At 63.3% G+C, this 25635-nt stretch overlaps 1 protein-coding gene across 8 annotated transcripts in view; it reads left to right on the plus strand.

Annotated features, from left to right (window-relative positions):
* ARHGEF11 (Rho guanine nucleotide exchange factor 11) overlaps nt 1-25635 on the plus strand; it is a 75749-nt gene that overhangs the window by 38470 nt on the left and 11644 nt on the right. For 4 of the 8 annotated variants that reach the window (XM_045086702.1, XM_004778460.3, XM_004778465.3 and 1 more), the window contains 19 exons: nt 4438-4487; nt 5064-5121; nt 5839-6017; nt 6736-6807; nt 11075-11197; nt 12678-12723; nt 13213-13289; nt 13773-13910; nt 15893-15967; nt 16169-16270; nt 17117-17215; nt 18190-18232; nt 19182-19278; nt 19404-19526; nt 20994-21017; nt 21162-21306; nt 21558-21657; nt 22332-22361; nt 24481-24607. In XM_045086702.1, the coding sequence (XP_044942637.1) occupies nt 4438-4487; nt 5064-5121; nt 5839-6017; nt 6736-6807; nt 11075-11197; nt 12678-12723; nt 13213-13289; nt 13773-13910; nt 15893-15967; nt 16169-16270; nt 17117-17215; nt 18190-18232; nt 19182-19278; nt 19404-19526; nt 20994-21017; nt 21162-21306; nt 21558-21657; nt 22332-22361; nt 24481-24607 (1708 nt within the window). The remainder of the gene's footprint in view (nt 1-4437; nt 4488-5063; nt 5122-5838; nt 6018-6735; nt 6808-11074; nt 11198-12677; nt 12724-13212; nt 13290-13772; nt 13911-15892; nt 15968-16168; nt 16271-17116; nt 17216-18189; nt 18233-19181; nt 19279-19403; nt 19527-20993; nt 21018-21161; nt 21307-21557; nt 21658-22331; nt 22362-24480; nt 24608-25635) is intronic. The other 4 variants (XM_004778461.3, XM_004778463.3, XM_045086701.1 and 1 more) reach the window with 4 other exon arrangements.

Raw genomic sequence — 25635 nt, forward strand, 5'->3', positions numbered from 1 at the left:
CTGCTGTGCCGTGTGCGGTTGCGCTAGGTGTAGAAGCACGGTGTTCACGTCCTCACGAAAAGCACCTTCTCGCTCGTCCGCCGGTCTTAAGCTCCCTCCTGGTGGCCGCTAAAGGCCACAGGGCCGTGGCCGTTTCCTAGAGTCACACGATGAAGTTTGCGGCTTCAACAGACGCCCCCCCCCCCGCTTCCGTGAGCGATGTCCCTGCAACGCAGTCCCCTGTGCGTGCAGCTCGAGAGCACCGCAGACCCGGGAGCGCTTCCCTGACGTGGGGTCGGTCCTGTCCCGCACGCCGCGGCGCACTCCTCTGGGTTGACCAAGACCCTTGGTGGTCGCGGCGGCCCGCACAGCATCCCCTCCGGGAGGAGCTTCTCTGGGGGAGAGCTCGTGCTCAGGGCCTCTGTGAGGAGAGCTCCTCGCACGTTCCGATCTCACAGGGACACCGCAGCCCTTCTGGCTTCACACCCCTCTCCTGGGTCCGGTTCTGGTTCTGCTGCTGTTTGCACGTCTGCGGACACTTCTCCAGCGGAGTTCAGAGTCCCTCACGGTCCTCTATGAGGACTGCAATCGGCCCCCAAACCCCGCAGAACATTGGTATTGGACGTCTTCCCACGAACCGTTGATGTTCTTGACGGCATCAAGAATGACGAATCCTTTCCATGAGGTTTTCTGATGACTTTGACCAGGTCCCTCAGCAGAATCATCTGTGGCAGCCACGGCCTCACAAAATGTATTTGTCAAATAATAAGACTTGAAAGTTGGGGCGCCTGGGGGACTCGGTGAAGCGTCTGCCTTCAGCTCAAGGCGTGAGCCCAGAGTTCTGGGCTCGAGTCCCACATCGGGCTCCCTGCTCAGTGGCAAGTCTGCCTGCTGGTCCCCCTGCTCGTGCTCTTTCTCTGACAAAAAAATAAAGTCTTTAAAAAAATCAAACAAGAAAAGACTTGAAAGGCGAAACAACTTGATCCCATGAGCTGCAGAGTAGGTGTCCTCGGTGGGCACAAAGGCAGCGCACCCCTCCCTCGTCCATCTCCGTCAGAGCTTGGGGGTGGCCACGTGCATTTTATTGTAAAATGGGCCCCAAGCCCAGCGTGGGGCTGGAACTCCCGACACAGAGATCAGGAGTCGCATGCTCTACCAACTGAGCAGCCGGGGTCCTGTCAGGGGCGTTTTGAAAGGGATCTGTGTTCCGAGCAGGTCTCAGCGGTGGAGCTCAGACATTCTGTCCACCCTGCTGGGGACAGGTGTGTGGCCCTCGGGGCTCTGCGGGGCCATTTCTCAAGCCCCAGCGGCGTGGAGTCTGCGTCCTCCCGCAGGGCCCTGGGATTCCGGGAGCGGCCCCCGAGCGTCGGCTTCCGCTCACTGCCCCTAGCAACACAGGCACCCTGTCCTCGGGAGCCCGCAGCCAGGCCCTGCCCTCTCCTCTCCAGCTGCGGGAGTCCTGGCTGCTCCCCTTTCCGGGGAAGGCTGCTTCGTCCCCACGGAAAATCTGTTGGACAGTGTGGCACCTTCAGGAACTCTCTGAGCTCCGCCTTCCAGAGCACCTGCTGCTTCACCAGCCACTTCTGGGTCAGGGACACGGCTTCTTTCCCGACACCGTGCTGAACCCACCCATGCCTGCTCCAGACCAGACTTTGTCCAAAGGGGACGTGGTGACTGCTGGGACACTCAACCTAGACCCCTCTGACCCTGGGCTGGATTCCAGCTAAAAGGGACACAGTGACTGGCAGGACACTCGGCTCAGACGGCTCCGACCCCAGACCACACTTGAACTAAAGGGGACACGGTGGCCGCTGGGACGCTTGGCCCAGACCCCTCCGATCCTGACCTGGACTTCGGCCGATGGGGACGCAGTGGCCACAGGAACACTCAGCCCGGACCGCTCCGACGTTCCCCGCACCAGCGACGTCCAGCCAGCTTTCTCCTCGTCCCGGGCGCTCAACTGGAACCGCACGCGCCGTTCCCTCCAACGGCTTCTCCTTCACGTTCACAGCTCGGCTGACCCCTGGCGCCCGAGGCCCAGGCTCTCGGGGTGTCGGGTACGGACACGCCTGCCTCGCCGAGCTTCACCCCTGCTGCTTCTGACTTCCAGCGTCGGACGCGCGACTCTTCCTTTCGTCCGAGCACGTCGAGGCCGTCGTCAGGTTATGAACTGGCCTCGTGTCCACACCGCGGCGTCTCTGGGACGAGGGAGGCCCGCGGGGAGGGAGATGGAGGAACGGCCGTGGGCGGAGCCTTCCCACGCGCGGCCGTAGGTCTGCCGGCGCGTGGGGGCAGCCTGCGGGGGCCCAGGGACGCCGGTGCCATCCACGACCGCTCGGCACAGATCCCCACGAAAATCAGACAATGAACGATTTTAGATCCTGTGAGAGTCACCGGAGCGTGACAGAGACAGGAAGAGCAGCTGCTGTCGGAACACGGGCGCCGACACACGGGGGCCCAGAACCTTCCATTTGTGAAAACCCAACAGCGGCCGCGCGCCCCGCGGCCAGCACCGCGAGGCGAGGTCTGCGCGAGGAAGGTCGGGTGCAGGCTGGTGTTTCACACTCTGTGTGGCAAAATGGGAGGAAAAAGTGCTTTACGTAGTCCCGGAGAAATCCCTGGGCCTCGTTTATGGGGCAGGTGAAAGGGGTCTCTCGAACTCGGGACCAGAACGGGGTGTGGGGGTCGCACAGGACGGAACTGGCCGAGCTTGTTTGCTCGTTCGCGCGGGAGCGCGTCTGGCTTGGCTTCCTGCCGGAGGCGAGCTGCGACGAGGCGCATCTGTTCCCCGCTTCCTCGTTCTCCCTGGTCGGACGGGGACAGCGCTGCGGGGAGGACCGCCACGCGTCCTTCGCCTCTGCGGCCGCCTCGGAGCCGCTCACGTGGCCCAGAGGCCTGGATACAGTCAGACCCAGAGACGGAACGGCAGACGGGTGGCTTGCTGGTGGAACCTGAGTTCTGGAAGGGGTGTGTGTGTGAGTGTGTGTGTGTGTGTGCGCGCGTGCGTGCACACGCGCATGCATGCATGCGTGTGTGTGTGTGTGTTGGGGGAGGAGACACCTGTGTCAGCGCGGACATGGTAGGAGTAGCGGTTGGTACCGTCTTTCCACAGCATGAGGCTTCTCCAGCTCACCGTTTCTCAGAGCGTGGTCCGTGCTGCCTCGAGAGCCTGCACGACCCCCGGTGGACGAGGCTGCCGTCCTCGTCCCAGGCCCACGCCCGGAAGGGCTGAATCACTCTCTGGCAAGGGGGCCAGCGGATGAGCCTTTGAACAAAACCCCCAGCAATCGTCGCGCTCACTGACTTTGGGGAACTTCTCTGGTTCTGTTCCTGCGGAGACTTTGCTTTCTTCTTGAGATCTCGCCACGTGTGTCTCAGACTTGCAGGCGAGGCAGCTCATTCCCAGCTTTGGTTTCCAGACACGGCCTGGAGCGTTGCAAGCTCCTCTGTGACTAGCGGGCTGCGAGGGTGTGATCCCGAGTCCCAACGGAAACCCGACTTGGAATACAGCTCTGCCGGAGAAGCTCCTTTTAGACCAGAAGCATCTCCGTGTGCTTCGTGGGAGTTCTGTTTTGATCCGATGAAGGCAGCTGACGGATTCAGGGATCGTCTGGGGCAGATGCACAGAAACACAGTCTGTGGGCCGCTCGTTAGCCTGCCTCGGCTCCCATGCTTCTTGCTTCCTGGATGACGGAGTTGTTAGAAACCGCACAGCAGCGGCTGCTGCTGCAGCCTCCATCCGAGGGACAGCCACCAGCCACAGCAGGGGTTTTGGGTCCTGCCTCTTTTAAAGGGAGAAACTGGGCTGCCTGGGGGGCTCAGGGATGCGTCTGCCTTTGGCTCCGGTCATGATCCCAGGGTCCTGAGACCGAGCCCTGTGTCAGGCTCCCTGCTCAGTGGGGAGTCTGCCCCCCCCCCCCGGCGTGTGCTGTGCCTCTCTTTCTCCCAAATAGGTGAGATCTTTCAGTAAGTGGAGGGACAGATCGCAGAGGCTCTAAAGCGGATTTTAACGCTAAAGCAGTGACCTCACCTTCGGCAGCGTGAACTCCAGAAGGGGCTTGTCCCGGCTCCAGAAGTACAGTTTGAAAACTCTTGTTTTCACCCATTGTTCCCTACTCCTCTTAATAGTTACTGTTAGGTCAGCGGTTACATTTCGTGCAGTAAACTTACTCGTCCAGCTGGATTGTGGGAACCACAGAGACATGTTCCAAGAAAGCACACATCTGGGCCTGGAGCAGGCCTGTCCCTCTGGCCCCGTGGCCTGGCTCCCAGCAGCCTGGCCTCCGAGCTGCCCAGCGAGAACGCCCGCTGCAGCACACGGGCCTCCATCCCCAGGGCAAGACGGGAGGATGCCCCGCTTCTGAGGTCCTGGCACAGAGCGCTGAGGGACTGCAGGGCGGGGTCACTGACCTCAGGAGCGAGGGGCTGGGCTCTCCTGACCGAATCTTCTCCCTACAGGAGGGGCAGCCATGAGAGCTGGTGTCCAAGAGGGCGACCGGATCATCAAAGTGAGTGCCCCCCCTTCTGGCTGGCTCCCTGCGCCCCCTGCCCTGCCCGCAGGGGGTTGGCCACTGGGTTGGGGGCAGGGCCACAAGAGGGCCCCAGGAATGTGGAGACCTGCCCCCAGGAGCCCCCTCCTCAGCCTTTCTGGACTCTAACTAACCAAGCTTCTGCAGTGGGTTTTATTTTCCCATTTAACACACAATCAAAATACATCTAAGATGGGGGGGTGCTGAGACCAGCAGGGGGCCCAGGGCCTTCAGACTCTGTCGCCACACGGGGCCGACCTGAGGGCCTTGCCAGCTGCCACCTGCTGGGACCTGCCCGGTCTCTGGGGCCACACAGTCCTGGAGGCACTAAGGGATTCCTAGGCGAGGCAACGCCTTAGCCCTCCAGTGGGGAGGAGGCCCGCTGGGCAGGGGCGCGGGCCAGCCGCGAAGACAGAACGTACAGCCATGTGAACGGGAGCAGATTCACAACGACCGGCGGGTCTCGGGGCACCGGAAACTGGCTTTGTGAAGGCATCTGAGCCTCGGAAGGACCCCACGTCCATCCTGGTCACTCCAGCGTTTGTCCTGCCACAGGTGAACGGCACCATGGTGACCAACAGCTCACACTTGGAGGTGGTGAAGCTTATCAAATGTGAGTCGGAAACTGGGTGCACGAAAGTGGGGGGCAGGTGGGCTGGGCGCAGCAGGCCCTTTGACCCGGGGCCTCCTTTGTGGTGAGACATGCAGCCAGGGCCGCGTGTCTCATCTTCGTCCACTGGGCCTGCCCCGTCCCCTGTGGTCACGGCCCGTGGAGACCATATCCTGCTGCCCCCAGCTCCCTCCAGGCCTTTCGCTCCTCTGTCCCCTCCACAGACAGCCTTCCTCGGTGGTGGCCTATCTGGGGGGCGGGGGTAGCACAAACATTCTGTCCGCAGCCGGGAAGACCCAGCCCTCGGGGCTGCCCAGGTGACCCAACGGAAGCAGGAGACGCTGAGGAAAGCGCTCCCGGCAGATGGTCCCAGGAGCGCGGGTGGCCAGGGCCTGAGCGCCTTGCGTCCGCCGGGGGCTTGACAGACTTGAGTGTGGCGACGGGCTCGAGGGCCAGGCATCCGCACGCGTGGGTGGGATTTGGAGCGTCCTGCGTAAAGAAGAGGGAGGAAGGGGCACCGGCATGGACGCGGGGCCGGTGGCGGGAGCTAGGAGACGGTGCAGTTTTATCCGCAGAATTTTAAGTTTCATGGAAGGAGGAGGAGAAGACTCTGTCCCCCCACCATCACCCGCCCCCCGCATGACCCAGTTTGTAGCCTGAGTGTCCGCCTTCCGGGACCACACGCCCTGATCTGGCTGGTCCTTGTCTGTCTGCCTCCAGCTGGCGCCTACGTCGCCCTGACGCTCCTGGGCTCCTCCCCCTCACCCGTCGGTGTCTCTGGGCTGCAGCAGGACCCCGCCCCCACCGGAGCCCCCCGAGCCACTCCTGTGGTCCCACCACCTCCTCCACCGCCGCCTCTGCCGCCCCCGCAGCGCATCACAGGGCCCAGACCGCTGCAGGTGATGGTCCCCGCTCGTCACCAAGGGGGGAAGCAGGTGTAGCGAGGTGTGCTGGTGAGCAGAGGCGGGCCGGAGACGCGTGAAGAGCGTCGGCAGGACAGGGGGAGGGCTGGCCGCGTGGAGGGGCCACTCCGCCTTTCGTGTCCACCTTCCATGTGAATGCGTCCTGTCTCCCCGGACAGCGGAGGGCACTGTGCTTCCTAAACAGAGGGGACCCTAAGGAGGCCCTTGGGGGTGCTGCCCACCAGCAGGGAGAGTGCACCCCTCCAGGCATGGACAGAGGTGACTGTTAAAGATTACGACCAGCCCTTGTCACAGAGTATGGGACACACGGAGCCTTAGGGGAAAGGCTGCTTGAGGGAGGAAAGGGAGAGAAGGGGAGGGGATCGGGAACGCGTGGGCAGCAGCAGGGGCAGACCCGGGCCAGGGCAGCCGAGAGACGAGGTGCAGTGAGGAACAGGGCCGGGGTCTGTGGTTGGACAGAAGAGCAAGCGAGCAGGGGCAGGCAGCCTTGGAGCGGTTCGGTACCAGGGTGGTTGCCGCCAAGGCCTCTGGGAATTCGGGAGGTGCCTGAAGTCGGGTGAGTGGCTGAGGGTCACTCAGACGTGCAGGCGACCCCAACAGCCTCTCTGGGTTTTTCAGCCTGAGAACAGGCAGACGGGAGAACAGCCGCGCGGGTGCCCCTCCCTCACCGCTCACCGGTCCTTTCTGTTTCCAGGATCCCGAATTCCAAAAACACGCCGCCCAGATCCTTCGCAGTATGCTGAGGCAGGAGGAGAGAGAATTACAGGTGAGGCCCTGCCGAGGGCGGCCGGCCGCAGCCTGGCTCTCGGGGCCCCGTCACCGCCAAACCCCAGCACCCAAAACCCGAGGCCCGCTAACAGCTGTGACCGTGGGACGCATCACAGCAGAACTCGGATGAGGCAGTAAATAGGGACCGGAGGTCCGGGGTCACGGGTCGACATGGATGCGCAGCCCAGTGCCACCGGGGTCACGGGTCGACGTGGATGCGCAGCCCAGTGCCAGCAGGAGACAGTGGGGAGAAGACAGTGGGCCGAGGGAGGTCTCCGGGAGGCAGGGTGGGCAGGCCGGGTGGGCAGGCTGCTGGCAGCGGCACCCCGTTGGTGGGGGTGGGGTGCAGGGGCCCCTCATTTCCATTCATCCCTTTTTTGGAAGCTGCATATAAAGCATTGTTCTAGGTCGGGTGGTGCACAGATGTGGAGAGATTACACAGTCCTGCCCTCGGCACGGCTCTGAGGGGGCAGAGAAACCTCCCAGCACAGTAAGAGTCAGGGAGGGGACGAAGCAGGCAGCAGTCCCTGCACCACAGGGGCACACGGGGACTTCAGGGGAGAGCTGTCTCTCAGCGGGGCCTTGGGTGGGCCTTCGCAGACAGATGGGGAGGGTGCACCGGTGAGTGCATAGCACAGGCCAAGGGCACGGACGTGTGGAACCATGCTCCCATGTTTGGCAGGACTGAGCTGCTGCTGGGGGGGAGGGGGCTTTCCTTCTGGGGTGTGCGAACCAGTGGGGTATCTGTGGCTGGATGGAAATGCAGGCAAACTGCATCGCAGTGTCTTAGCGAGCAGCGTGGACAATCGGGGCAGGCCTGTCGGTCCGTGGGACAGCTCAGAGTCCAGAAGTCAAAGCACACGTAGAGGGTCGGTTGGGTTTTAACAAAGGCGGAGAAAACCGTCTTCCAGCAGTGGTGCCGGACCAGCCGGCTGTCCACGTGCCGAGGACGAACGTGGTCCGTACTTCACGGTGTGAGCTGAATCTTATCCCAGATCTCTCAAGGACAGATGTAAGGACTGAAACTGTTCTCGAAAACCACAGAACGCTCCGAAGAAAACACAGGTGGAAATCTTCATGAGCTTGGATCAGGCCACGTTTGCCTACACGTGACAGCAAAAGTAGACGCAACCGAAAAGTAAACAATTTGTACTTCGTCCAAATTAAAAGTCTTTGTGCATCAAAGGACACAATCAAAAAAGTGAAAAGACCATCCCCCGGATGGGAGGAAATACTTGCAGCTCATCTGTCCGATCGGGGTCTGGCGCCAGATACGTTAGGGACTCCGTAAACGTAATAAGACGACGCATGAGCCAGTGGGCCGTACAGCAGAGACGTGCACGGATGCCTGGTGAGCTCGCCGCGACTGGTCGTCAGGTCAGTGCTGGTCACCACCGCACTGCATACCCGCCCGGATGGCCAGAGCCAAGGCTGCGCCAGTGAGGGGGGAGGGGAGAAGTTGTGGAAATGCTGGTGTACGCACCCTCCGTGTGCCCATTACCCTGATGGATCCCCACCATTGCCGGGGAGGACGCGGAGTCACACGGCCACCATGGACACGGTTCAGTGGCTCCTGAGAACAGTCAGCGCAGCGACGCGCAGAGACACTCCGTTAGCCCCACTCCCGGGTCTGACCCCGGAGAACTGGGAACACGGCCAGACGCGTACCTGTCCGCGGACGTTCACAACAGCGTTCATGACAGCGTAGCCCCAGAGAGGATGCCACACGACCTGCAGCAGCCCAGGGTGGTCTGTCCGGACTGCGGGACGGACTCACCCCCCTGCCCCGCCCTGGGCAGGAAGTACCAAGAACACATGAGGCTCGGGGGAGCCAGGTGCAGAAGACGATGGGTCATGTGAGCCCATTTAAGGGGAAGTCCAGAACACATACGTCCATGAGGACGCCAAGTAGATCAGTGGTTGCAAGGGTGGCGGGGGAGGAGGTGTCCGGGACGCTACCCTGCCGTGTTCCAGAGCTGCGTAGTGGGGCTGTCGTCATGAACCCTGCCGGTGTGCGCAGGCCCCTCAGCTGTACGCTCACACGTGCCGAGGTTTATCTTAGTGAATTCCGCGTCAGCCGTTTCTGAGGTGCTGGTGCACAGAAGCCCCAGAGGAGGATGGACCCACGGCCATCGTGGACGACTTCCCAAGGTGGTGCTTGAGTTTGGGTTCTGCCCGTTCCTCTCTGGAAGGTGTGTTGGGCCTTGAACCCCTCCTGAGCTTGGAGTTCATTCTGAAGACCATGGGACGGGTCGGAGGACTTTGAGCAGGGACTGGTCCCATCCCCAAACCAGGGTTCCCCGGAGACATCCTGCGGCCGCTACAGGAGACCAAGCCGGAGGGGTAGGAATCGGCATGGGAGACGCGGGGCCACAGGGGACATCGTCGAGGTCATGTGGCTGAACACACGGCCTGTGGGGGCAGGTAGCAGGGCAGAAAGAGCAGGAGAACCGAGTCTGGGCGCCGGGACGGCAGCAGTGCTGGCGGTGAAGGGAGCAGCAGAGCAGGGTTTGCGGGAGACGGGAAGGTCAGCTCTGCGTGCTCAGGGGACGTTGAGAAAATGACCATCCACAGCCACGTGGAGGTGAGGGAGCTGAGCCTCGACGGAAAGGGCAGGGTTGAGACAGGTTCAGGGTCCTCAGCGTGAAGGTGGTCGTCGGAACTGGGGACTGAGTGGGGTCCCCCGGGGGCCCGCGCAGGGCGAAGGAGAGCGTGTGCCGTGGGATCTCGGAAGTGGGCCTCTGCGGCACCGCACCCACCGTCGCCTCCCTGTTACGTCGGCTGTTCCGCTGCTGGTCCTTCTGCCTGTGGGACTAAGTAGCGTCCCGGCCGGGACCATGTCTCTGCCTGTGTTTCCTGTCAGCAGCACAGGCCCACGCGAATTTCGGGGCACAGGGACCCACCGGAGCTGCGGACAGGCTGTGAGGGAGGGTGGGGGCCACCGGGACGGCTTCCGAGGAGGGAGACCGTGTGCAGGCCTCACACCTTGGGCCCCAAGGGTCGAGCCTTGTCTGGGGACGTGTCTGTGGAAGGAGGGAGGAAGGGCCAAGGCAGCGGCTTAAAGATCATCAGAGTCAAGGGAAGGGCCTCGTGGTGGTGGCGGGTTTTCGTTTTAAGAACAGAAAGGAGGGGCGCCTGGGGGACTCAGTGGGTTAAGCCTCTGCCTTCGGCTCAGGTCATGATCCCAGGGTCCTGGGATCGAGCCCCGCATCGGGCTCTCTGCTCAGCAGGGAGCCTGCTTCCTCCTCTCTCTCTCTGCCTGCCTCTCTGCCTGCTTGTAATCTCTGTTTGTCAAATAAATTTTTTAAAAAATTAAAAAAGAAAGAAAAAGAACCGAGAGGAGCGTTCCTGCGGAGCGAGGGAAGGAACCGTGGGGTGGGGGACTGAGGGTGCAGACAGGGTCCCCGGAGAGCCCCCACGGCAGGAGCAGAGCTGCTGTGTGGGGCCAGAGAGGTCGCAGATGTCGGCAGTGCAGCCGGGAGGCCCGCTGGGGGACGGCGCCTAGTGGGGCTGGGGGCCTCGGGCCTGGAGCGCCGTGGGGCAGCAGGGGGCCCGGCTGAGCTCACGGCTTTATGCGCTTGCGTGATGGGCCGGCCTTGCGAGCGCTTCCTTCTGCAGTGCCACAGCACCTGCGCTCGGGGAAGGCGTCACAGGCCAGGGCTCATCCGGGCCTCACTGCCGTCCGGTGGGCAAGGACCATCATCCCCGCGTTACCCAGGAGGATGTGGGAAAGCTTCGCAGGTTGACACAGCTAGTGAGCATGGGGGACAGGGTTTAGAGGGAGGCCTCCCCGACGTCAAGGCTAAGGCTCCGTGTGCTCTCTATGCGTACCAGGTACGCACAGAAGAGCGTCCGAGTGGCTCCCGGCTGCACCTGTGGCCAGACGGGGCACCTGGGACTCGGCTGCGCGGGAGCTCCGTGCCGACTGTTGCGTACGGACACTGAGCATCTGGTGCCCTAACCGGAGCCCAGGCAGACCTTGTTAGCGTGAGGCATACGCCCGGCCTCAAGCCGTGGTTCAGAGGGGACGGCCCTTGTGTGCTGTCATCTCGCTCCGGTTGGCCTCCGGTTGGCCTCTGTGGCGTTTCCCGTCGCCTCTGCTCCTTTCTCTCCTCCCGAGCGACCACGAGCTCACACGCATCTCTGCAGGCAGAGCACGCCGTGTCCTCTCTCGGTTCGGGGGTCACGGCCCGCTGTCCCCCCCGGGGGGTCGCGCTCCCCACTAACCATCTCGTGCCTTCCCCTGTCGTCCTCGCCATCCCCAGCGCATCTGTGAGGTGTACAGCCGGAACCCCGCCAGCCCACTGGAAGAGCAGATCGAAGGGGCCCGGAGGCGCGTCACGCAGTTGCAGCTGAAGATCCAGCAGGAGATGGGCAGCGGCGGCGTGGTGAGTGCCACGGCCGGGCCCCAGGGAGGGGCGCCATGCGGGGAGCCGCAGGCAGAACTGGGAGGTCAGCCTGGGCAGAGGCCTCCTGAGTCGTGCCGGAGCCTGGACCGACCAGTGGGCAGTTAGTGCCTCACAGAGACAAGGGGCAGCGATTCTTGCTTTGGAGGCATGGGGTGGGGAGCGACCCGGCGGGCGGGGGACCGTTTGTCGCCCTCCAGGAGCCTGCCATCGCGGTGCAAAGAAGTACCTGTGAGCTCGGCCGGACCACTGGCTTGAGCCTCCTTGTCCACTCCCTCCCGGGAGTGTGGCCGTTCCCACACTGGTTTTACCCAGCGCACCCATGGCGGCCTCTCGGGCCACGTGCACCGCAGACGGTGGGTCTCTTCCCATACCGCAGGGCCCCCCATGTCAGCCCACCATGCAGCCACGTCTGTAGGGAAGCCCCAGGGAGGAGATGCCATGACCCGCGCCAATCAGGGATCCATGCCTCTCCTCCTGCACCGTCTCAGTCAGGCCTGAGTCCTGCGGGCTGATTAAGAAGGAACTCCGGAAACGAAGGTCTCCAAGAGCAGTATTTGCAAAGCCAGTGAAGGATTTGAGGGTCACCTCCTTTGTTTTCAAGAACACCCAGATCAGACTGTCTGGGAGCCACAGGCTGATCAAATTCAAGCTGCTCTGTTTCCTGAAGGGCACGTCCGTGTCACGTGGCCGATAGGCGCTCGGGTTCTGAGCTCACCAGCTCTCGGCCCCTCGGGCCAGCTGCTTGACCCCGGGAGCCCCGGTGTCCTCGTCTGTGAGCTAGAGAGCCCAGCAGGGCCTGCGGGGGCGCTGATGGTCAGAGTCGAAGCGAGCCCCCGTCACGGGCCGTGTGCGTCTGCCCTGCAGCTGTGCTCGCGGGCTCCCCGGGCTGGAGCGGCCAGTACATCCGGCCGAGGCCTGCAGGGCTGAGCTCCAACCCCAGTGTTGGTCCTTCTGCTGCGCGCCTTGGGTGGGCAAGTCACGCACGGTCTGGGCTCCATTTGCTCCCTGGTCACACGGGCGGCAGCGTTGCCAGCAGCCTAAGTGAGGCCCAGAGAAGCATGCTTCGCGAGCGTGGCGCACCGTCACCGCGGTTCGGTCCTTCAGGGCTGGCCCACCTCTACGCAGCCCTGCACTGGAGCTCCTCGGGTCCTTGCTGGGATGCTCCCCCGGGTCCCGCTGACCAAGGCAGTGGGTGCTGAGGGGTCGGGGCAGCACATCCGTGAGCCCGAAAGCTTCCGGTGAGGGCGTAGCCCCGTCTGCACGTTAGGGCCCGTGCCCTCCTCACACTCTGCCAGGGACGCAGCAGCTCCCGGCCCAGGCGTTGCTGCGGCGACAGAGCAGGAAGGGCCCCTGCTTGCCGCGGGTGCTGAGACCGAGGGGCGGGGGGACACCCCACAGGAAGGCCCAAGTCCCGGAGAGGCTCACGAATCGTGCCCACGCTCTGCCCTTCCTTTTGCAGGACGCGCCCCTCCCATGTGGTGACGCCAGCCAGAGAGCATCAGAAGGTGAGGTCCTCACCCCTGCTCCCCGCCCCAGCGGGCCGACCCCAGAAGGACTGGCTGTGGCCCGGCGCTCCGGGCAGGAGGAGAGGGAGAGAAGGCGGCGTTCGTGCACAGGGACGGGGGCCGCGGGGGCGGGAGCTTCCCACTGAGGGTGCATGCCAGGGTGCTCCTGGGCTGATGGGGGTCTAGACCCCAGCTTGCCCACGAGCCTGGTGCTCGGGAGCCTGGGAGCCGCTCCCGTGATAGGAGGCGAGTCGAGCCAGAGAGGAATGTGGTGGGTTGAGGGCGAGTCTTGCGGTGACAGAGCCGTGGACGCTCGCTCCAGGAGGTGATAGGACCGGGCACTGGCCCACAGGGAGCCGGAAGTCGGGTGTGGAGCATCTGACCTGAGGGAAACCGGGAAAGGAGGGAAGGTGTCCGCTTCACCTGCCTGAGCCCACGCAGGCCCCCAGGCCACGGCACCACCTCCCATGCACGCTCTTTCCTCCCCAGGGCAACTCTCCCTGGATTCCCAGGAGGGGGACAGTGGTCTGGACTCGGGTACAGAACGCTTCCCGTCCCTCAATGAGGTGAGTGCCCGCGGGCGCCAGCCCTGTCTCAAACTGTGGCAGGTTGTGCTGTGGCCTCCGACCCACCACGTCTGTGCCTCCGCCACGTTCCCAGCTCCCAGACTTTTAGCCACTCTGCTCCGCGTGCAGAAGGGGTTTCACACGCGCCTGCGTGCAGGACCGTCAGACTTGGCGTCTGTTCTGTGAGGAGTCGGGCAGGGAGAGGCGCACATACAGTGGCGAGCCTCTGGGCGTGAGGAATCAGCCACAGCCAGGGCCGCACGCGTGGGTCCTTCCCGGCTGTGGCCATGCCATCTTGGACGCGTGCCCGGAGCCAGCCGAGTGGGAGGAGCCTCGGGGTCTGCCGCAGAGCACCGTCGTGGGCGCCGAGCCGGGCACCCTGTGACCGAAGGCTCCGTGTGCTGCTGGGCGTGTGCACCCCGGACAGGGGCATCTCCAGACCAGCCAAGGGGGACCTTCTGGATGGGCTTTCTGTTCCTCCAGGCGCTATTGAGTCGGAACTCGGCACTGTCGGACCCTGGGCTGGACAGTCCCCGCACCTCCCCTGTGGTCATGGCCCGGCTGGCCCAGCACCACCGGCGGCAGGCCTCGGACACGCCAGTGCCCGGCGCCAGCGACCAGGTGAGGGGTCCAGAGCCCCTTGTGGTTCTCCCTCCCGCCTCCAGAACCAGCTTACCCAGGGTCTGGCCAGGAATACTCCAGCTAAACCCCCTTGAAGGGAGACTTTGCCTAGAGAACGAGAGTGAGCCGCTGCTTGTGAGGACGCAGGGAGGGCAGGACAGGGAAGAGCAGGTGGCGTCTGTATGAAACGCACAGAGCCTTGTTCTGTGTCTCTGGGATACTCTCGTGCACGTCCTTTAGGAAAATGCTCGGTCTTACACCAGATCTTACTGTTCAGCACGCTAACGTAGGAGCCTAACAGACGTCAGCTACCTGGGGACCTGCCCCAGGCCCGTCTGCCCGCCGGGGGCACTTCTCTGTGCCCCCATGGCCCTGAAAACCTGGTGTGGCCGCTACTGCCTGCAGGGGTAGACTGGGTGCAGGGGGGCAGCAGGAGGAGCGTCGTGGGCTCAGTGCAGGGACTCCGAGCTGTTGTGGGGCTTCTCTGACGTTTTGGAGGCAGAAGCTGGGTCCCTGCATGGGAGCAGCATGGCGGACCTCCTGGTTTTGTGTAACAGCGTTTCCCAGCGTCCACCCACCCCCTGCCCTCCCAGGGGCACTGTGGGGTCATGCCCCGGGCTCGTGCTTCTCTGGAGTGGGGGCTCCCTCCGGCGGCTGACAGAAGCCAGTGTGGAGACCCTAGCACGGAGCCCTTTCTCCCTTTCCCGGAAAACCATGGGAGTTGTTCTCTTTGAACGACAGGAGCGGCTACAGAACGGCCCCTGTCTCCGAATCGTACTCTGTGCTGGTGAGGGCGGGCTGGGGGGACCATCGCGCGCGGCAGCAGCACATGGAACCATCGGGAACTCCTGTGTTCGCTCGTGTACCTGGATAACGTCTGATTTTTTTTTTTTTAAATAATGAGCATCTTCTGCCTTCATAATCAGAAAAACTGCGCATTTGTAAAGACTTTTAAAATACCCTCCCCTCTCTCCACAACACGCAAAAACCTGGTGTTTTCACGCGTCACCCGAGAGCCAGGTAGAGCCACAGGTGGCCATCCAGCGTCCCCTGGGGATCCCGGACCCCACGGTGCCACAGATGCCGAGAGGAGGCCGGAACGCAGGCTGCCTCTCATTCGGTGTCTCTGGGCCTCGCTCCCTCCTGTGTCCGCGGGTGCCAGGCTCTGGTCACTGACCTACCTTCTGGGCCTCAGGTTCTCTGACTCCCGTGCTGAGCGTCAGGTCCACAAACGTCCAGGAGAACAGGATGAGTGAGGGACACCCGGGAGGCGCCATCAGGGGAGGCCGCTGGAGTGGAGGGGCGGGAGGCGTCTGCGGCCAGGGAGAGGGTGGATTTGAGTGACCTGGGGAGCCTGTGGAAATGAGGAAGGTTGCGTTGAGTGGAGAGCACGGCTGGGAGGGGCCTCTGCGAGGCCAAGGAACCATCCGAAGGCCTGCGCTGGATGAACTCTCTCCTCGTTCCTAACGTCGGCTCACCAGTTAGGGCTCAGTTTTAGTAAAATTGGTGCAGAGAAGCAAGTCACACTGAGAAACCTGGATTTGAGACCCGTCATCGCCTCGGGCAGGCCGCAGGGGGCAGAGGTCAGCTCTGCTCCAGGAGGTAGGGGTGGGGAGCTGTCGCGTGACAGAGCGGCCGGTGGCTGCAGGCACGGGTGTGGGCTGTGATGGGCGCAGGTGTGGCTGCCGAGGGGACAGCAGAGCCTTAGCCCACCACCGCCAGAGCTGGCACTGCCCCCCGGGGCTTTCGCAAACAGGAAGAGCACCCCCGCTCTCGCTTCCCGTGCCCACGCACACGTGCCCTGGCAGCCCTGCCCAGAAGCTCTTGACTTCTGCAAGTGGAAATTGTCGTCCTGTCCTCTGAGATTTTGGGGAGGTGGGGAGATGCCACGTTCGCCAGACCGTGCCGCGTTCCTTGCCAGTGCCGCACTGTGGACTCCCATCCCCTAACCTCTGCTCCCTGCCACTGGCTTCTCTCCCCAGGGCACAGACCAGAGCCCGAAGCCTTTAATTATTGGCCCAGAGGAAGATTATGACCCGGGTTATTTCAACAACGAGGTAACGGTTTCCTGATCTCCTTTCGTCATGGTCCCGCCAGCTGCCGTTGCTGGAGGCACAGAGAGCCGCCACGGCCGTGGGGGGCGCAGGGCGGGCCCCGCCGCGTGTCGGCTGGGGGCGGCAGGGGCCATGGGGGCCCAGCTGCGGGAGGCCCAGCTGCTGTGCCCCGCGTCCAGCCGCCCCCGTGCTCCTGCGTTGCAGAGCGACAGCGTCTTCCAGGACCTGGAGAAGCTGAAGGCTCGGCCCGCTCACCTGGCCGTTTTCCTGCGCTACATCTTCTCTCAGGCTGACCCCAGTCCGCTGGTGAGTCGGGAGCAGCCTCCGGACCGGGGCCTGTGGGCGCCCTCCCTCCCGCCTCCACCCTCGAGAGGGGTCGGATCCGCGGGCTGCGGCAGGTTGCTCAGGGCCAGTCACTGGGCCCAGAAGGTGCAAGTCCGGAGGGCTTCCTGTAGCCTGGGGCGGTGCGGGGGGAGCGAGGCGGGACCCCCACCCCCGTTCTCAGTCTGGTCGGAGGACACGGTCCCTCCCGGGCAACACCGGGGACGGCAGATCCGCAGCGCTCACGTGGGCGAGGGGACACAGGTGACGACGGCACACGGGACAGGGTGCCTGGGACCAGGGCTCAGGGCCAGCAGCTTCAGCAGCTTTTCTCATGCTGCTCCGTGCTCGGAGAAGGACGGAAGAGAGAGGAGGACCTGTGTCCCTCGCAAACCCCGGACCGCTGACTTCCTGCGGGGCTGACAGCCGCGGGAGCCTGGGTCAACGTGACGGGCCCCGCAGGTGTGCCCTGAGCACCGGACACCGGCCGCATGACAGAAGCAAACCACGGACCCTCAGGAGGGGGGCGGGGCGCAGAGTCCCCTGCTGGAGGCTGTGGGCCGGGGCTGGCGTGGACTTGCCAGAAGGTTTGAACACGAAGCCAGGACTTCTCAGCCTCCATGTGGCCACGTTGAGCTGTAGGTTGCTCGCTCGCTGGGCCTGTCTGACGCATCTTCCCTTCTCAGCCGCGTCACGAGCCTGCGCCCGCCCGGCGTCCCAGCACCTCTCCCGGGAAGGGTCACAGAGGTCTCCAGGCCCTGCCCGCCCTCCCCTGGGGCTGGAATCCCACTCCAGAACCGCTGCTCCAACCCGTTTTCTCGTCCCTCCTAGCTTTTTTACCTGTGCACAGAAGTTTATCAGCAGACACACCCCAAGGATTCTCGAACCTTAGGAAAAGACATCTGGAACATTTTTCTAGAGAAAAATGCGGTAAGGTAGTCACGGATTGAGTTAATTTTACTGGACTCTTGGGGCCACTCAGGAGCAGAGGGAAAATGAAGCCACATTTTCAGGCTGGGTGGAGACAGGTTCTTGAAGAGAAGTCGGGTCTGGGGGTTCCTGGGTTGTGTTCACGCCCTGCTCTCAACCCCGAGCTCCTTCCTGGCCCCTTCATTCCTGTGTGCACAGTCGAGCCACATCGCCTGTCCCCTGGGCCACAGCTGCTTCCCCCCAACCCTCCTCGCCTGCCCATCAGTGGACAGAGCAGCAAAGACACAGAGACACCCCCCAACCCACCCCTGCAATGGCAGTCGAGATCAGTGAGCCATGACAGGGGTTCTGACGGAGCCCTTGGGGATACCGCCCACAGCACGGTTTGCGAGGAAGAAGCCCAGGGTACGGGCACAGGAGCGCCATGTAAGCGGACAGGGCCACGATGGTGCCCCACACGGCACCGTGGGCCTAGTCTGACCAGTGACTTTAGTCTTCCAGTTCCAGTGTGAGCTTGCGGGATTAATGAGGTTGGGGAGGGAGCTGTGTTCAGGACTCACGGGCCCATCCCCTTGCGTGGGTCTGGAGGAGGGTGGCAGCTGCCAGCCTGTCCCCGCGGCCAGGTCCCCGCGGCCAGGTCCCCGTGCTCCATGCTCCGCTGGGCGCTCGGCCATGGGAGGAGCAGACGAGAGGGCCCAGCGAGGTTTCCCTGTTGCTGCTCAGTCGGCAACAGGAGGGAACTGGCGGACCCACGGGGCCGGCCCTGAAGGTGGCCAGCTGGCCCTGTGGCTTCAGGTTCCATTTCTCAAACGCCCTAGCCTCACGTGCAGGCTCCCAGGGGAGTAAGGGGGCGCGCGGCGGGTGTCAGGGAAGCAGACGGGGAGGGTGGGAGGCTCTCCTTGCCTCAGGGTGACGTCTCCCGTGTGCCCTGGGCCGGGGGTCTCACCACTTACCCCTACTATCCCCTCTTGCAGCCGCTGAGAGTCAAAGTCCCAGAGGCGTTACAGGCTGAAATTGGTAAGTCAGCTCATGGGCCCCTTAGTGTCGTCCTGGGTCCTGGGGGCTCCAGAGCACAGAGGGCGCAGAGCCCATCCTTGGGCACCCCTCCTCTAGGAAGGGGAGGTGGGGGCCATTCCTCCAGAGCACCTTGCGGTAGCTGGAGGACAAGCACCAGGGGACAGGCCCTGCCTGGGGAGCTCGTCCCAGGGAGGGAAGACATGACCCCCTCAAACACGCGCTCAGTTCTGCCCTCCATCCGCCTGGACGCAGCGGGGTCATCTGTACCAAGGGGAGGTGGGACTTGAGGGGTTCCTAAGCCTGGTCGAGCATCAGAATCCCTTGGGGAGTTCTACAAAGTCCAGAAACCGGGGCTTCCTCCAGCCCACCTCAAGGTCGGCATTTCTGGTTCTGTAAGTTCCTCACTGATGCTGAGAGCAGCGGCCCAGAGAGGACCTGGCCGGCCAGGTGGTCGCTCCACTCCCTTCTCACACTCAGCTCGTGAGTAGAAGAGCTAAGGGAAGGTGGCCTAGAGGGCAGCAGCCCAAGGAGGGGGTCCCAGGGAGCTTTCTAGACGATAGGTTTCCCACGGTCGAGGGTGAACAGAGCTGGGTAGGGACTGGCCCTTGCCCTTGTGATGCTGCCACAGGGACAGGACACTCAGCCCAGGTCCCGCGAGGGCCTTGCCTCCTCAGGCTCGTGCACTGGCCGGGCAGCCCCTGGGGCACGTCTGACGGCAGGCAGGGCTCTAAGGTCCTTCCCTGTCTTGTGGTTTGGAGCACCCAGGGGTCGTGTCCTCACCTTGGGACCCGGACGTCAGGGCTCCAGTCCTAGATTCAGGAGTAAGCGGCTGGATCCAGGCCTCCGCCTCCCTTGGCTCACAGGAGGGCGGAAAGCTGGGCTACTGGGGGCTCCCCAGGTGCGGCCCCTCTTCTGAAGCCCCGTCTCTGTCCCCCGTGGTTCCCACCAGACTTGCGTCTGCGCACCGGCGAGGACGCCCGCATCGCGCTCCGTGAAGCTCAGGAGGCGGCCATGCCCGAGATCCAGGAGCAGATACAGGATTACAGGTGCCGGCCCGCCGCTCCCTCTGCCTCAGCACCCACTGTCCCTGTGCCGAGTGCGTCCCGTGTGCGCGCGCTCGCCCCTGCTGGGTCTCTGTCGGCATCTGTGTCCGTGTCTCTCTCTGACTCAGGGCGAAGCGCACCCTGGGGCTAGGCAGTCTCTACGGGGAGAACGACCTGCTGGGCCTGGACGGGGACCCTGTCCGAGAACGCCAAGTGGCCGAGAAGCAACTGGCCGCCCTGGCGGACATTCTGTGAGTGCGCTCTCCATGCTCACCCCTGCACGAACACACGCGAGCATTTGTGGGTCTGTGCCCCAGCGTCTCCCCTGCACGTCTACGCCACACTCCTTCCCCACTGGCTCTCCCGCTGCCTTTCTCAGGCGAGGGTGGTGGCACTCGGCGGCGGGTGCGGGGCCTGGGGCTGCCCATGGGAGCCGTCTGCTGCCTTGCAAGCCTCCTCCTGCCCGCACGTTCCGTGGACCCCAGTGGGAGGCCCACGCCGCGTGTCTGCAGGGGGGCTGCCTTCAGGAGGCAGATGAGCTGGAGGACGGGTGACGGGCCTAGCGCGAGGAAGGAGCTCGCAGCACAGCGGCCGTGCCTCTCCGGCCCATCTCGACATCGTCCCCCGCATGACTTTGTGGGCACACGTCAGGCTCAGGCCTGCGTGACCTCAGTCTCAGCTACACACTGACAAAAGGGGGACAAGGAGGTCTTCGTAGTTTGTTCCCGAGGCCGTTCGGAGCAGTGAGATTGATGGGGTCTCTTCCGGGCTCCTGGGATGTGTCCATGGGCAAAAGAGCAGTTCCCGTGACGCGGACGTGGTCGCAGGAGGAGGCCGCATTTGACGCGCACGTTCTGTAGCGCCTTCGGAACGAGGAGAGGGAGGCGGCAGCTCCGAGGAAGGGGTCTGGAACTAGCGCGAGGCCATTTCAAATAGGGTCAGGGCAAGCCACACCCGGAGAGCAGCACGGGGCACCTGCGGGACGTGGGCCGCTCCTCCTCACGGCACCTGGGAGCAGAGCGTCCCAGGCAGAGGGAGGCGGGGCGGGGGGCGCTTGGCGTCTGGGGGCTGCGGAGAACGGCAGTGCTGGGGCTCGTGGAGAAGGTCTGGGCTGACGTCCGGGGCCGGAAGGGGCAGCCGCTGAGCCTTCAGCCACGCCTCGGACCTCCCGGGCCCACTGCCCTAGCGGTCTGACGGCCAGAGTCCGCCAGGGGTGAGCGCGGCACCAGCCTGTACGCAATCAGTGTCGCCGGCGCGTGAGCGCCCTGCTTGTGATGAGGCCAAGCAGGGAAGCCTCGGTCTTGATCCCAGAGACCTGCTGCTGGCTCACGTGCCCTTCTGAGAATCCTGTGCGTTAACGTGTGTCAAGTTCACACGTGTCAGGCAGCACCTGGCCCCTAGCAGACCCTCCAGTGTTTGTTGCCGGTACCATTTGCCTGGTCAGCGGGTTCCCTTAGATCCGGTCTCAGGGTACGACCTTCTGTCTTCCCTCAGTGGGCGCGGCAGAGCCCCTTTCTCCAGAATACTTGCTGGGGCTATGCGGAGGCCCCCAGGGGAGGGAGAGCTGTCCCTGCCTGGGCCCCACGCCAGCTCCGAGCAGAGCCCAAGAGTCGAGGCCCCCACGGCCCCCATCTTCCATGTCCGCGCGGTGGACACGGCTGCAGATGGACACAGCTGTGCCCCGTGGTGCGAGTCACCTGTCCTTTCTTTGATTCCAGGTCCAAGTACGAGGAGGACAGGAGGTAAGTGTGATGTTATGGGGGCCCCTGGCCTCGGGGGTCACAGCGGGGCGTGGGGTCCAGGCCGCTGCTGTTCTGGGACCACCGCCTGGGTGGCAGGGACAGTACAAGCACTCTGCCCGCACCCCCTCCCCCCCACCGTCGCAGCGCCCCCATGGACTTCGCCCTCAATGCCTACATGAGCCATGCCGGGCTCCGTCTCCGAGAGGCACGGCCTTCCAGTGCAGCTGAAAAGGCCCAGGCAGCTCCCGACAAGGACAAGTGGCTGCCCTTCTTCCCAAAGACCAAGAAGGTGACAGAGCTATCTAGAAAGTATCTTCTGGTGCGGTTCTTTGCGGGGGCAGGGAGGGGACATGCTGGGAAAGTCCCCCCACCGCATCCCTGCCCTTGATCCCACTGTCCGTGAGGACCCACAGATGAGCTCAGTACCACGCCAGCTCAGGAACCTGTGGGAGTCTGCTTCCCAGTTCGGGGCGCACCTTGGGGCCAAAGGCCATGTCTGGGGATTGGGACCTTCTCCAAACCAGGTGTCTCTTGTCTCAGCAGAGCAGCAATTCCAAAAAAGACAAGGACGCGTTGGAGGACAAGAGGCGAAACCCTATCCTCAAGTACATCGGGAAGCCTAAAAGCTCGTCACAGAGCAGTGAGTCTAGGGGGTCGGCGGCCTGGGCAGGGCGCAGCCACGGGCCCACACGCCCCTTCCTGTCCCTGTGCTCAGTCTCCGCTTGCCGGTGCCTGCAGGCTTTTCCAGGGACAGGGACCAGAAGGCCATGTTGGTCCCTGGGCCTGAGTCTAGAAACTCAGAGCCCGTATGGCCGCGGAGGAACACCCCCGCCCCCTGCCAGCGGCAGTAACTGCCCCATCCACCTTCTCCAGTCGGCTTTGTCCAGGCCCCGGCGTCGTGCGGGCGGCACATGGGGGCCCTCGAGGGGACGTCCAAGTGACCATGCAGCAGAGCTAGGCAGATGGGGCAGGTTTGGAGCCGAGAGGCCCCCCGATGCCACTGCGCACCCGGAACTCGGGTGGGCCATTCGCGGGCTCCCGGCTCTGTCATGGCTCCGGAACTTGCTGCCGGCCCCCGGGCAGCATCTTCAGCCGCCACCGGTAGTCTCAGGAGTCTGGGAAGGGCCCTGGGGTGGGCCAGCAGCCTTTTCGGAAATGGCTCTTGGGGATGGGAGGGTCTCTTCTGGATGAGACCAGAGGTTTGCCCCACTACCTTTCCACTTTCCAGCTCAGTGTAAGTTTTGTTTTGAGTCTTGAAGCATTGGTTTGACTTTTCATGGTTTACTTTTGTTTCTGTTTGTTTTTTTTTTTTAGCATTTCATATTCCCTTGTCCCCTGTGGAAGGTAAAAGGACCATTTTCTGTGGGTTTTTCTTTGCTTTAGCTTTGAGTTTCCATCTCTCAAGTCTGTGTCTCCTTCTCTCTCTGTGGGCCCCTCCTCCGTCCGTCCGTCCGTCCCTTTCCTCTGTTTGTCCGTCCCTGTGGCGCAGCCCGCTCCGGGCACTGCTCTCCAGACTCCTCCCGTCTCGGGGATCGGGCTCCAGAAGTGCCGGGGCTCTGTGTGCACGTGGGAGGCCACATCCCACGCAGTCTCCTCGGATTTTTGTTTCCCTTGAAATGACAAAATTCCTCATTCTGGAGGGTTGTGCGGGCTTTCTTCAGTAGACAGCAGGTCTCCAACGGTTCTCTGGGGCTTTTACTGTCTGTCCGCGCCTCTGCTTCAACCCTCCGGCGTGGCCCCTCCCTGACCCTGACTCTGAATGCGGTGGACGGCGCCGTGTAAGGGCGGCAGTTAGAGGGAACGTCCCACTCTGCGCGGGAGCCTCGCGTGGCTAAGCCCCCGCGCACGGAAAAATCACATCCTCACATCAATCCCGAGAGGCTGAGCGCCTCCAGGCGGGGGGAGCCCAGGTGCTGTGGATTCGCCCCCCTCCCCGGCCCCCGCACGAGCACCGTCACATGCCAGGGATCCTCTGGCTCTGCGGTGGGTCTCTATGGAGAGAGCCGTGGGATGCAGTCAGGAAACATCTGGGCACTAGAAGTCATTTTCTGTAAAGTGACAGTTAAAAATAGTGATATTCAAAATTATTTCAAGGTTTTAAATTCCTAGATCCTTTATGCTACTTTAAAGAAGAAAAAGTTTAAAATTCTGACACAAGGTCTATAAAAATGGTAGAAAAATAAAAGAACGGCCTTACGTCCCAGGCCCTTTGTTCTTCGCACACCCGGTCCCGTCCGTCCTGTCCGAGAGAGACCAGCCCCACCGATCTGCCACCCGGGGCCCCCGGGAGGGGGAGGGGCCTGGCGGTCCCAGTGATTTAGCGATTGGGTTTGCTGTTCTCAAATTCCCGGGACATCAGGAAAGTCTGGATCCACGTCTGAGGACCGGCCCGCCCTCCCCGCGGCAGACACCCCACCACCAAGCTTTGGACCGCTTGGGGTCACCCCTGACTAGCAGGGAGTGTGTCTGGTTGTTAGTAACGTGGACTCGACTTCTGTCTCGTTTCACTGTCACCCAGAGGATGGACGAGAGAGAACGGGGGACACCAGTGAAAAATGGGCTCGTTTTAACAAACTGTGTTCCTTCCTGCCTGTTTTTCACCGTTACCCTGGCTTACTCGGTCATGCCGGCTCCCAGACCACACTGTCCCTCGTCATGGCATGCGGCTACTTGCCGAGGACGCGTGGCCCGCAGGAGGGGAGCAGGGACTCCGCCAGTGGCTGCGTGCCCCAGGGTGTTCCCGGGCCCCACGCCATCTCCCAGCGGTGCTGCTCAGGGTGTGAGCTGCATCGCTGAGCCCAGGACAGGTGGAGGTGGCCGCGGTCCCCAGAGTAAGGGTGACATAGCAGTCCCTCGTCCAAACACGTCCTCACAGCCCCTCGCAGTGGGTCTGGGAAACTTCCCCAGCTGCTGCCCAGAGGGTCCTGAGTTCCGCTTCCTCTGGCCCGGGCGCGTTCTTGCAGAGCCCAACATTGGCTCTTTAGGGAGATGTGGACGTTTCCACAGGCGGGACCCAGGTCGTGTAGGTAGGATCAGGGCTTCCCCAGCTCCTGTTCTGAGGTCCCTGGAGCTGAACTCACTGTCTTTGAGGACGAGAGCCCCTCTCGGGCATCACACGAGCCTTTTGAGTTTCTTACCTGTCCTGTTTCTTTGAATAAGAAACGTGAGAGAGAGAGAGAGACCACCGTGCTGCTCTGCACACTAGTGGGAGAGGACCTGGAGCTAGACCAGGGACGGGTCTGGTCCCAGGGACAGGTGTGGTCCCTGGGACGGGTCTGGTCCAGGGCTCTGGTCCCAGGGACGAATCCAGAGGAAGAGCACCGTGTCTCCCGGCTCTTAACCCAGTGCTGCTGTCCTCCTGCTTGCTCATAGCTCTGTCTTTGGGGCCAGGCGGGAGCGAGGGTCTTGGGGCGCCGTCCCCGGACAGGAAACCGAGTGCGCTCCCTTGTGTCTCTGCTTCCAGTCAAGCCAGGCAACGTGAGGAACATCATTCAGCACTTTGAGAACAACCAGCCGTATGATGCCCCGGAGCCCGGGACACAGCGGCTGTCCACCGGCAGCTTCCCCGAGGACCTGCTGGAGAGTGACAGGTGAGGGGGGCCACATGGTGCTGGCCGCCTCCCCAAGGAGGGGAGCCCGGGCAGCGACTGCAGCCAGCATCGACCCCCCTGCCTCGCCCACTCCCTTAGCCTGTAAGGCGCCCGCTGCAGGGCTCGCAAGCGCTCCCTCTGCCTCCCTGCCTGAGGACCGTTGGGAAAGGCTGTGCTCCGTGCTGGCAGTGAGGCCCGTGGAGGACAGAGCCGGGCCCCTGACTGCCCAGCCTGGGGCTGCTCACCCTCAGCGTCTGCTCTGGGTTCATCCGGGGGCCCCTGACTGCCCAGCTCTGGGGCTGCTGAGCAGCGTCTGTCCCGGGAATGGGCTAGAGGCTGAAATAGAGCTGCTGATCGGGTCGCCACGAGTGTCAAGGCGAGAGAAGACCGTGGGGCAGGGTGGCGGGAGGCGGTCCCGGGAAATAGCGAGGTCCCACGGAGACGGTTGTGGGCGCCCGTGAGGAAGAGTGCGGAGATGGGGCTCCCCCGCCTCCCAGCACAGCGCTCTTCCCTCTCAAGACGCGCAGGGTCTGCAGCGTGGTCTCTGGGTCCTCAGGAGAGCCCTGCTCCGGCCTGGGCGCGCCCTGGACTGTGGTGTGATAGCAGCCATGTCCTGTCTCGGACTCTCCAGCCAGCACTTCAGTGAAAACGCTGGTCGGAAAGCTCCGAGCACAGTCACTCTCACATTCCCTCAGTCACTCTCAAGCTGTAGTCCCCGTGGTCCTGCGTGTGCAGAAAGAACACACGTGTGACTCGAGCCTGAGCCTCTGAGCGGGCACGCACGCAGTCCCCAGGGAGCGGCCCGGGGGGCCAGACCGTCTTCCCTCCGAAACCATAACCGCACCGAGTCTGCCGTTCCCGCTCGCACCCGAGGCTGCTCGTTTGCAGGCCGCGTCTGTGAGCCTCGTGCGCTGGGACGACTGCCGTAGCGAGGCCAACGGAGAGTCGGGGAAGAGGGAGGTCACGCTTGTCCCGGGTGGAGGGATTGAGTGCTGGTATCAGCAAGCGCATCAGACGAGTGGTTCTGT

The sequence above is a fragment of the Mustela putorius genome, unplaced genomic scaffold (genome assembly GCF_011764305.1).
Source record: "Mustela putorius furo isolate JIRA1106 unplaced genomic scaffold, ASM1176430v1.1 tig00000997_pilon_pilon_pilon, whole genome shotgun sequence".
In the NCBI taxonomy this organism is placed as follows: Eukaryota; Metazoa; Chordata; class Mammalia; order Carnivora; family Mustelidae; genus Mustela; species Mustela putorius.